At 36.6% G+C, this 12417-nt stretch overlaps 1 protein-coding gene across 6 annotated transcripts in view; it reads left to right on the top strand.

Moving 5' to 3' along the window:
* PAM (peptidylglycine alpha-amidating monooxygenase) overlaps positions 1 to 12041 on the top strand; it is a 123744-nt gene extending 111703 nt beyond the window's left edge. For 3 of the 6 annotated variants that reach the window (XM_083883399.1, XM_083883400.1, XM_083883401.1), the window contains 8 exons: positions 574 to 781; positions 1418 to 1618; positions 4288 to 4406; positions 5395 to 5494; positions 6835 to 6888; positions 9205 to 9417; positions 10380 to 10436; positions 10979 to 12037. In XM_083883399.1, coding sequence (XP_083739525.1) covers positions 574 to 781; positions 1418 to 1618; positions 4288 to 4406; positions 5395 to 5494; positions 6835 to 6888; positions 9205 to 9417; positions 10380 to 10436; positions 10979 to 11160 — 1134 coding nt within the window. In that variant the 3' untranslated portion in view covers positions 11161 to 12037. Of the gene's footprint in view, positions 1 to 573; positions 782 to 1417; positions 1619 to 4287; positions 4407 to 5394; positions 5495 to 6834; positions 6889 to 9204; positions 9418 to 10379; positions 10437 to 10978 lie in introns of all 6 variants that reach the window. The other 3 variants (XM_083883404.1, XM_083883402.1, XM_083883403.1) reach the window with 3 other exon arrangements.
* Positions 12042 to 12417: the final 376 nt, after the last annotated feature.

Genomic DNA, 12417 nt, shown 5'->3' with positions numbered 1-12417 from the left:
TCACCAGAGCGGGGCAGAGGGGCAGAATCCCCTCCCTCCCCTGCTGCCCACGGGGCTTTGGATGCAGCCCAGGACATGGCTGAACCTCTGGCTGTGAGCACATATTACCAGCTCACGTTGACTTATCATCAACTAACACCTTCTCCTCAGGGCTGCTCTCAATCCTTTCACCTCCCAGCCTGTATTTGTGCTTTAAGATTGCCCCAACCCAGGTGCAAGACCTTGCATGTGGCCTTGTTGAACTTCACAACACTCTCATGGAGCCCCTCTCTCCAACCTTTCAAGATCCCTCTGTAATTTTATGCTATGTCTTTTGCTTATCAATACACTTAAGTCTAAAAAGTGAAACTAAATTGTTTGCTTTGTAATGACAGGAAATTTGTATTTTAAGCAAAAGTTTCCTAGAATCAGCACTATTGTGAAACTAATAATAGATATTATGGTCAATATATTATGTTTGGTGTATAGATTTATTTAATACACAGTGACAAGAGTTTGTCTAGGCCATCTAGGTCTTAGGCTTCTCCCTTCTTTACTGAAACCTCTTTTCTTTTCCGTTTGACTGAAAAAAAGGTTTTCAAACTAGGAGCCAATGACAAAGAGCCGTTACTGATCTTAGGAGTGGCTTTGCAACCAGGCAGTGACAAAAATCATTTCTGTCAACCAACTGATGTGGCCGTGGACCCAGTCACTGGCAGCATTTATGTCTCTGATGGCTACTGCAACAGTCGGATTATTCAGTTCTCTCCAAATGGACAGTATGTGATGCAGTGGGGAGAAGGTACAGTCAGGACTCTTGGTACTTTACCCATACTGCTGTTGCCATGAACTCATCATGCTGGTGTTACTATTAATTTTTTTAAATTAATTTCTATAACTGAAATACCTTCCAGGCCCTACATGAATTTCAGCCTTGTCCTTGCATCCAGATTTTCTCTCAGCTTTTTCTACAGCTAGTTGTAGTGGTTATATATTTACCAAAAATAAAAAATAGGGGTTTGTTATCTTGCTTTCAGAATAATTATTGGCGTGTCCTATTTTGTCAAGAGAATATTCTGACTTTCATAAAGCCAATTTTTTTTAAACACATAAGAAAGGAATCATTTTTTGCCAGATTTATGCCATGATTTCATCTATTTTAAGTTTTGTGACTAATTATATTTCCACCTGACTCAGATTTATGTATCCCATTAAACTATGCTGAATATTCTCAGGAAATTGCGAATTCTAAATTTGGGATTAGTAAAGAAAACTCAATAGACTACTGTGAGTTATCTACCTAAATGCTAGGAGAAAGCAAGCTTGACCTTAGTCATTTCCCATGGTTACATTGCATTATGTGGCATACTGCTGTTTCTAAGTAAAACTGATAGTTTCAGTGTGTACTTTACACAAACTTGTGGTTTTTTTATTGCAGAGACTTCTCTGGGCAAACCCAGGCCTGGACAGTTTCGTATCCCTCACAGCTTAGCCCTGATCCCTGACTTGAGTCAGCTGTGTGTTGCAGACAGAGAAAATGGTCGAATTCAGTGCTTCAGGTTGGAGACTGGGGAGTTCACAAGAGAAATCAAACACAAGGCGTTTGGAAGAGAGTTGTTTGCTGTTTCATATGTTCCAGGTAATCTTTTTTCTTGTTCTTCATATTTCAAGCAGTTGCCTTGTGCCAGGATGTCAGTGTTATTTCCTGAAGGGCTATTGTGTTATCTTAGGACAAATATTAATTATCTTCTAGAGTCATCCTGATGCAGTGGAAAATTTGAGAACTACTTGTTTTCCTACTTGCGGATGAGGGAAGCTTGCATCTAATCTCTGCTTTAAGAAATGACTGCTCCCTAAATGTTATGTCAACAAGTTGCTACTTCCTGATGACTGCACAGTTAATCAGTTAATAATGAATTACTATTAATAATAAAATTTCTAAGTATTCATTTTGAACTCCATTGAAGAGAGCAAAATTAAGACCAAATTATCAGGAAGGGTTTTTGGTTTCATGAAGCAAAAGAACTGAAAACTAACAGAAAACACTATGGTTCTTAATATCACAGTCTGGATAACAATTACTGTATTAAGTTATAGGATTAGATTTTTAATACTGATACTGAAGATAAATGTTAAGAACTAGATGAGGAATTTTGGCATGCCGGGCTCCTGACTCCTTAATACCAGATTAATATCATATTTCTCTCTTTTGCATCTGCCAAGAATGCAAAAAAATGCTGTGCTTGATGAGATATGTGCTATCTGTCTCTGACAGTGGAAAGAGGCATTCTGAGAGCGTGTTTAAGCCTAGATGCATTTTTTAGTCATTCCTTTCCTATTCACCAGGCATCCACAAACCCTTTATTCAGAAGTTTTAGAGGGTAACCTCTGGTGTCTTCTTCATAGTATCTTTCTACAGACATATTGCCCATAAATTCTAATCCCATTTTGAACTGACTTGTATTGTCTGGCCTTCCACCATTGGAGGCTCCAGAAGTTCATTATCCACTTTATTTATTTATTTTTAAATATAAAAAGGGATCTAGTTTCATTGAGTGCTTCTCAATCTCAAAATTTTGGGAGTAGAATAACAGTTCCACACTCCCCCAATCTGATGCCCCTTCATCTTGCCTTATCCTCTTCAAACCAAAGAACCCAGCCACCTTAGTCTCTCCCCATAAGCTTCAGCCCCTTGAGTATTGTATTTACCTTTCTCTTCCAGCATCTTTAGCTTCATTGGAACCTTTTTGAGATGCAGAGAGTAAAAGAGCACTCAGTAGTCAATATGTGTGCATGCTAAGTTTTTACATAGTGTGGAACTGTCCCCTCCATTCCTAATTCTCCTCCTCATGATGCCAGACATTTTACTAAAATTTTGTCTGACACTGTACATGGAGGTGGAGATTTCAGGAATCTTTTAGGGATGGCTTGGAGATGTCTCTCCTGGGCTGTGGCTGCCAGTTCCAAGTTCAAACATCACATAAGCATGATCTAGATTATTTTTTAGAGGAAACATCACTTTACATTTGTCTTTGCAGATTCTCTTCTGTCATCTGTTTAACAACTTATTCTTATAAAAAGTCTTTCTGGACTACCTTAGTATCATCAAGCCTTTGACTTCTCCACAGAACTCAGTTATCTTCCTCAGCCTGCTAGATGTCATTGTTCGCCCCTTTTTCAGTCATTGATGAAAACTACTGAATAAAATTTCTCACTCTACTTCAAGATCACACTATTCAGACTTCTCTGTCCTGAAGAATTATGAGCTCTGCCTGTAAGCTTTGCTCTTTGCTTCTTGTTCATTAGTGGATCTTTCATTCAGTGCTTTGATAACTCATGTTCAATAACCTTTTATGCACTACCTTGTCAAGAATTTTCTGAAAGTGCAGGTATGTCTATAGAATGTGCTTACCTGTGTGCTTTTTCTCCCTGTCCAAAGCTGAGGCACAACCCTTAGAGAAGCCATACCACCTTGTTCTGACAGGCCACATTTACCCATGTCTTATTCTTCATTCTGGATAATACCATCTTACTGGAGATGGATGTCAGAACTGGTAATGTGTGTTCACAAGCTTCCTTTTGAGCCCTTCTAAGTGGGCACTACTTCAGCATTCTGCTGGTCTTATGGAGAAGTGGCCATTTGCAGCGCTGGGTTACTTAATTTGACCTGAAGTTCGTGATTTCACATTTGGTTTCCTTCTGAATTTGAGTGAATGCCATCTAAACCTCATAAATTACTCACTTCCAACTTGTCTTACACCTTGTGCTTCCAGCTGAAATGTCTCTTCTGATCTCTTTGCTAGGAAAAAAAATCTAGTGTTAGAAACTTCCCAACATATTAAGCAGAAAAAATTGACAAAACCCATTTCTTTGCCATAGGCCTCTAGGCCTCTAATCCCTGAGTTTCCTTTTCACATCTTTTCCTTTTGTGGTCCCACTTACTTCCCAGCTGACTTTCTGCTTTTTATGCCTTGAAAGAACTTTCTGCTCTCAGGTCAACCATCTGTAGCAAAGCATTCTTCAGATTATTTTTTTAATACCTTTCACATTCCTTTTACAATTGAACTTTATGTAAAATACTGCCTTGCTGGTTCTTCTCATTTGAATTAAGTGTGCATCTCTTAAATGACAAAGTTACACAAAGTTCAGCAGTTACACCTCACTTAACTGTCCACTTGTAGTTTAGTTTCTTGTTATCTTTCTGTCTCTGTCTCTCAGGCAGCCTTTTTTCATCTAAACTACTACAGTTCCATCTTCACTGCATTTTGCTGTGTGTGGGTTCTTAAGGCAAATCTAATTTTGTTGCAGGTGGTCTCCTCTTTGCAGTTAATGGAATGCCTTATCCTGGAGAGGCAGAATCAGTGCAAGGATTTGTGATGAACTTCTCTACTGGAGAAATAATTGATACTTTCATTCCACTTAGAAAGGTAGAGTACTGCGCAGAGTGCCTGTTGCATATGATTACATATATGAGAACATTGGTAATGTTCTACTTTTCCAACTTCCATAAGACTATTACAGGAAATAAGATGTTTTATAATGCAAGGTGTTCAAAAGGAATTCTTTATAGAACTAAATAAAAACACTAGAATTTTGGGTCTTAGCTTCTACATGTGGTACACATTTGAAAATTATCCTAACTTCTAGATGATTCTGACAGATAATATCTTTAGCCAGGATAAGCCTACTTTATTACTGCCAGTACAGTTCTTAAAAGTTAATTTAAGAGGATAAAGAAGGAATTGAAATACTCATATATTTAGATGCTAGTAATTTGTAAAAAAAAAAAAGCTTATTTCTAATCAGAAATAATATGCAACTGTATGGCTATATCCCTCTTTACAGAATTCTAGTGCATAAATTAAGGCAAAGTGTTGTTCATGCAGTATTGTACATAAAAATTGTGGGGTTTTTTTAACAGTTTCTATATATTGTGTTAGACTAAAAAATGAACCTTAATATTCCCACTTCTTGGTACCACATACACTCTTTATTTGCAGTCCAACTTTAAATTATATTGAGAGTTATTTTTTCTGAGTATAGCAGATAGCTGTTTTGCATATGAACTTTAACAAAAACTGAATGTATGGGCTTCAAACTAAGATACTTTACTTTTGAAAATATATATTTCAGCTGATAAAATGGAATGTAATAATATTAATAGAAATAATGTTAATATAATTTTTTTAGCATTAATAAATTGAATAATCTCTATGTTGTTATCCCTGGAGAAGGCAAACATTCAATAGAAATGGAATTTCTCTCCTTTCACACACTGGGGTTTCACACCAGCACCTGCTGCGTTTTCCAGTCTAAAGCAGGATTGAACATGACCAGGCTCAAGTTAGGGCTTAAGAAGGCCTCATGAAAGCATAGACAATCAAGGGTAATCTATGACTGCTTTTATCTTCATAGAGCTTTGAGATGCCACATGATATTGTTGCTTCAGAAGACAGAACAGTATTTGTTGGAGACGTTCATGCCAAAGCAGTGTGGAAGTTTGCATCTGCCGAAAGTATGTTCTTTTTGTTCTTAATGTCCTAACTTCATATTTTGTACCTTCAGGTCAGTATCACTTATCTGATACCCCTGGCCAAGAGCCTGGTGGCATAAAAAGTGATTTAAGTGCACTACAAGCTTCACCTGCAGCAGTGTGTGCTGCTGCTCAGTTCTCATTAAAAGACTGTTCAGCATTGCTGTGTGCTCTGTCAAAGAAGAGTCCTGGGCACATGACTTTGTCACAGAAGGAATCAACATGCATTTGCCTTACACATCCGTTGTCAATACCTGCTTAAACAAAAGTGTTACTTTAGTATTTTGGTCATTTCAGTGTATCATTTGCTGAGAACTCAACTGCTTCCTATGAGGTTATCATGCATAAAACTCCCAAGGTATGAAATAAAAACACAGGTCAACTTAAAAATTATATTCGTTTCATTGGGAGCATTTATCACTAGAAAATTAATCTAGTATAATTTGAAGTTGTATTTCCATACAGAGGAAACACTTGCCAGGTTTAATCTAGTTACCCCCAAGGCAAGCAGCCTCACTTCAGGGAGAGGAACCTGATTAGTCAGACATCAATTTAATAGGATTCAGAGAGAGGTTACATGCTCTACAGGAATAAAAATGTAATCCACTGCTCCATTATATGGGATAAAAAAATGTATGACAGACATAAAATCTCAGGCTTCAGAATGTTAGTCATTCAGTAAGAGTCCTCTGCTATAAATTACTAAACTAGTTATTCCTTATTTGTTTTGTTTATGGATTTTCCTTTGGGGCATTTGGTATCCGCTGCTCTTAATAACAGGAGACTGGAGTAGATAAATTGTAATTCTGATTGGATATATTTTTATCTGCATCTAGTAAATTGAACATGAACAATTCTCAGCTTTTGTTCAAAGAAACGTGAGAACAAAAAAGTAAGAGAATTTTTACAGGTTAGATGAGGGAAGTCCTTGTATAAAATTTTCTTTCTAGTTTTTGCAGAAGTATGGAAGAGCAGTAGCTAAGAAACCCTGATCCAACTAGCTTTTAATTCACTATGATTTTGATTATAATAAACGGTTTTATTTTTGTGGGAATCTATGAACCTTTAGGCATACTCATAAAATCTTTGTCTCGTAAAAGCTGATTTTTGCAAGCAACTTTCATGAACTGTGCTCTTTCTTTTTTTTCTATGGCCTTGTGAGCTACTGAATAGTTTAAATTGACTCTCCATGGTGAAATTCAGGTGTTGATGGGAATGTTTACTGTAGGATTGTGCTGTACATTTGAGAAAGCAAGCAGGAAAATGTCACTGAGTGCCTTTCTGAAATATCAGTTGTCCTGAAGAATGATTTTGTTTTACAGAAATGGAACATCGGTCAGTTAAAAAGGCTGGTATTGAGGTACAGGAGACAAAAGGTTAGTCTGATTCATAATGAAAATGAAGGGATCAGTGTGTTCACATAGAGTAGGGCTGCTTCTGCTAAGCTGAAGGGAAAAATGCTGACTAGTTTGACTGCATTGTTTTTTGTGAGTTCCTATAGGGAGCCCCAGAAAGAAGCCTGTAACATTGTTACCTGGTAGCTGCTATTTCACAGCCAACCTAAACATTTCATTTCCAGTGATGACAAGTGCTTCTGTCACAGAATAAAAATTTAACGAGTACATTAATTCCATTCTACCATCTGGTATGGTCCAGATTGGTATCTGTGGCAGCTCCCTTAGATGCAGAAATAGCTCTGAAATACAACAACAGTTACTCCCCGGCATCCTCCCCCACTCCACAACCCTCCACCACCGAAAAAAGGGTTTATTTGAAACAGCAACTGGTTTATATTCTTGTGTGGCCTTTCAGTACACAGCCTTGTCAGTCACACCATATGGCAAGAAATACCATTTTTTTCTATTTACATTTCTTCCCATAGATTTACTAGGCCTTTTATTTAATTGATCTGCATTAAAAAAAAAAAAAGGAAAAAGGAAATGAAAGCATGTAGGAACAATATAAGGAGATAGTACACAGAGAGGAGATTGAAAGGGGTAAAATACCAATTAAAGTAGATGAAAAGTAATTTTAACTATTTATATTCTATTATATTCTATTATATTTATATTCTATTATGTAGCTCATTTCCCTTTCAGAAAAACAGTACCAGATTATGGTACTATTTATAAAGGCATTTAAAATGTTCAGATGTTCTTAACTGGTTTTCTTTACTTAAATTCAGAGCTTATGTAGTTTGCTTCAGCCATGTATATGCATACAGAGAAAAGTCAAAAAAATCCCAATTGCCAATTGAAAGCTTACAGAATAAAGTAGAATAAGGAAGGCTAACATTATGAAACAATTAAATGCTTTCTGCCATCACTGTTTTCCTTTTATTTTACCTCCATTGGTTCATCAGCCTGCCTCAAGCACTGAAAAGGGAAGTGTTGACATTACAGCGTGCAGTATATCTAGGGATATGTAAATGCATTTTGGCTTTCTTTAGCTCACACTTCTAATGCCATAGAGAAAAAATCAATAGTAACACCAGGGTAAGAAAAAGGTTTTTAGTAACAATGGCTAAAACTGGTTAGAGTAGGTAACCTGAAATTAGTATCTTTTAACTCCCCTAGAAGAAAAGAGCCAATGGACTTTGTGTCCATAATAAATGGACACATATGGACACATAATAAATGCTTAATAAATGGAGGAGTAGCTGCACTCTCACAGCCTCCTGGTGACAGACTGTTACAACATGTCACACAGCTTGTACTGCTGTGACATGGAGGTAAACTTATGGAGAGCTGTAGCTTTGCCCAGAGGTGGGAAAGATGATGGAGGAAAGTTTTCCTTAGCAGTAACTACTTCTTGAACAGACAGCATGTTATCATTGTGTCATTGTTATCATTGTTCTTGTAATAACAATGATATTGTTATCATTGAATTAGTGTTGAGTGTACACGGAATCATTTGCTAGTCCTTCAGAGTAGAACATCATTTTAATTTTGATACAGAATCAAAACCGAGTTGACTGAGAGTGTTTGTGATGTGGCTACTTGTTAAGACGCGCTCTTCAGTCTGACTTCAAAATATATGGCTAGATAGTTTTTCTTATTAAAAGTTATCACAAAGCATGCATCATAAAAGTTTTTCCCTGAAATAGTTTTTCTCCTTGTAGGTATAGAATTAACAAATTAGTCAGGAATAACTAGATGCACTTTTCAAAATCTCTCCAGATTTGTAGAACCAAAATTCCTTCATGAAATGTGATAGTTATGAAAATTCAACCCTTTGTCACAGTTTTATTAGAAAGACCTTTGAAGTTTTCCTTTCTGTTCATGATAATATGATAGATACTGGATTTCTGTATTTCTTGTGGAAGCATTTTTATCAAAAGGAGATATCTAATTGATATCGCACCACAAAGTTATCTGAAAAATGGGTCACTGGGGTATTTCCTATGTTTTAAATAGTAGATACTTTTTAGGACAAAACTGTTTGACACATCTCCTTTCTTCATTTGAGAAAAGGGGAGGGAATCTTTGCTAGTGAGTTATATCATTCAGACTTTCTCTTCCTTTTATTTGGGATAACATCAGCAAAAGCCAAAAATGTCTCCATAAGTGTTTGTCCTACGTTTCCTTATTACAAAGCACTTAAGGTATCCTAGCTTGTCGTTTCCTGTAACACCTTGTTCTGTGTTGCTTAATGGGTATGGATTACATATGGAAATTGTTTTCTTTTTAAAGAATCAGAAACAATTGCTGAAGCCAAATTGAAAAACAAGCCAGAATCGACAGACCTTCTGAAGAATATGGATAAACAACACTTGGTCCAACAGGCCAGCAGTACTGGAGTTTCCTTTGTTCTTATTACAACTCTTCTTATTATCCCTGTTGTTGTCCTGCTAGCAATTTTAGTATTTATTCGGTGGAGGAAGACAACTGTCTATGAAGATAACTGTGAGTAACTGTTCTAGAGAGCAGGCCTTTATTATTCCAGTTCCAAATATCACTGACCACTGTGGGATGAGGGTATGAAGAGAGCAGCTCCCTGTGTCTTTGCCCTCCTGAGCAGTTGCAGTGGTGCTGCATGCCAGCTTAAGCTCTGCAGGGACACAGCACCTGCAGCCCCCTTAGCCTTTAATAGTGCATAGCAAGCCAGCACCTCTTCAGAACATGTATCAAAACCTTTAACTGGTGTCCAACAAAAACTGGTATCTCAGAAATGACTTGATTTTTTTAGTATGGGATCTTTAAATTGCTAAGAACTAAAGACTTCATGGGTATTACAGAGATACAAGCAAAATGAAAGCAGATACCATTTCAAGAGATGTATTATTGTTCTCTCCTACCTGGTCAATTCTGTGAGTCAGACATGCTTCTGTAATTCACCTTAATCCATAGCTCTGAAAGCTTTAATTGGTACTTAAAAGTTATGTTAATGGTTCTCAATTTGTATTGTATAATAACATTATTTTTCATAAACTGGCAGTTGTGTTTGATCACTAGACATGTTATTTTGTATCACGAAATTGTTTTATCAAGATACTTTCATCCAGAGAAAAAAATTGTACATGAAGTAGACAACACAGTTCTGCCACTGGTCAAGACCTACTGTGGCAGAGTTGGCCATTCAGCAATCTAATATGGCTGTGCAATGGAATTGGATGTATTTTATGTGAAGATTTCAGCATACAGCTTTGTGACTCTTTGTATTCAAAAGTGTTAGCATACCAAATGTGCTAGATAGCATATCAAATATGCTAACATTCTAGTCGATTGCAATACTGCCATAAATGGCTTCTTAGAGCTGCTGATTGGTTTGTTGAATGTCTGTGATTTTTATCAGAAAATACAGGTACTTATTTGATCACAGAACATTGGGGGTTTAGCTTATTTTTGAAATTTACTTTATTTTTCAGCTGATGGGGAACACAAACTTGATTCTAGTTCAGGCAGAATTTTAGGCAGACTTAGAGGTAAGTAGTCACTGAAGATGTTTTTAAACACAGTAACTGGAGGCTTTTTTTTTTTTCTGTATTCATGTTGAATAACAGATTTAATGGAACTTTCTCAGAGGAAGGATTGGGGGCAAAGATCAGGGGTTTTTGAAAATGTCTTTTACAACAACTTTCATCTGTCATTATCTGCCCACTAAAGAGGATGAGTCACTACCAGTGGGAGAGCAGCAGCTATAATGAGTTATTGTGAATCTGGTGAATGAAATGAACCACTTTGAAACTAAGGGCAAATGGGTAGGAACATCAGTAACCTGTGTAGAGTTAATGAAATAATGGATGCTAAAACAGCATAGTCTGAAACTTCTACTTCAAAGATGAACTTCCTTCTTCTTTCCTAATATATACACCTAGCTTTTGTGGCTGATGTGCTGAATCTTTAAAAACAGTTTCTGGAAGCACACTTAAAATAATCACCACTATACTGTTTAATTACTAGATAGATTTTTATTCCCTCCTTACAGTTAAAGCAAACCTTGTGAAAATTCTTTCATTTCCCATAGGGAAAGGTGGTGGTGGAATTAACCTTGGGAACTTCTTTGCAAGTCACAAAGGCTACAGCCGGAAAGGGTTTGACCGGCTGAGCACTGAAGGAAGTGACCAAGAAAAAGATGAAGATGATGGCACCGATTCCGAGGAAGAGTGTTCAGCATCTCCACTGCCACCAGCACCTTCGTCATCCTGAAACCAATCTTTGAGTTCTCCATTATACGGTTCAGAATGTCAGATTCCTTTTCCCTTAAGCACGTTTAAGATCTTGTGTATTTAATTGTAAAACTGTTCTAGTCTGTGTGGGGCTGTACACTGGTTCCTTTAGTTTTTTGTTTGGTTTTAGTTATGTTTTTTTAAATGGAGGAGTGTATGGAAATTCCATATCAGTGCCGTTGGTTTTTATGTGAACATCTTAATAAAGCAAAGTCTTCTAATTGCAGGACTGATTTAAAGCAGTAGTATTTTATCATCAAATATGGGGATCTTGTAAATAAGTCTTACTATCTGCTTCATCAAAATATTTTTTCTGTAATTATTCAGTTGCCAATTTCTGTTTTGTGCCTTTCCTCTTCAATGTCCTTAACCTGTTGCAGTACAGAGAATATACAGTGCCACAAGAAAATGAAGCTGCTAAGTCTTCTTCTATTTTTTTAAATCACTAACATGATATTGCATTGAAGGAAAGAAAAAAAGTCTCTATTTAATTTTTTTCTTCTTCCTAACTTGATGTGTTTCTGGAATGTCTTATTTTTAGATGGTATCACTGTTAGAACACTATTTTCAGAAGCTGAATGTAATTTGTGTAATAAAGTATTCGCAGAGCATTGGCTGTCGGAGTGTACTTTGGAATTTTTGCTTGCATTTTCTTGTATACAGCTTTTGTAAAAGCTACAGGAGACACTTAATACAGTGAAAATTCTAATTTGTTTTACCAGCAAAGAAAAAAAATGCTATTTTGTATGGAAGCTGATACAAAAAATATTTTGGTATGTCACAAGGTTGTTTGGTTTTCTTTTCTTTTTTAAGACTAATAATCTGCATACATGTACAAAGTCAACCTTAAACATCTAAAGAAGGATTTTACTTGTACAGTAAAACTGCAAGGTATTTCCTTAATAAAAATCGTGGTCACAGCTAAGAGGAAACCTGTGTCTCAAATTAAATATGCAAATTAGTCAGGGTAGGCATCCTAATACTACCTGATTGGAAGTACTGATTTTCTTTTTTTCTCCACAATTCCTTTTTCATTCATTCATTCAACAGGAATCCTTGGTCCTGTAATGAGCTCTCTCATTTAACAGCAGACTTACGGAAGTCCTGCTGCATAATTACCCTCTCTGTATGAGTCATCTGGAGTGTGAATCATTGTGTAACATCATAATGACTAATCAGTCCAGTTTGAGGATCAGAGCATAATTAATGTCCTTTTAAAACTGCTATTATGAGCAGA

The sequence above is a fragment of the Zosterops lateralis genome (genome assembly GCF_965231275.1).
Source record: "Zosterops lateralis genome assembly, chromosome: Z".
NCBI classification, from domain to species: domain Eukaryota; kingdom Metazoa; phylum Chordata; class Aves; order Passeriformes; family Zosteropidae; genus Zosterops; species Zosterops lateralis.
The sequence above is the reverse complement of the archived record's forward strand: the minus strand, read 5'-3'. Positions and strand labels throughout refer to the sequence as shown.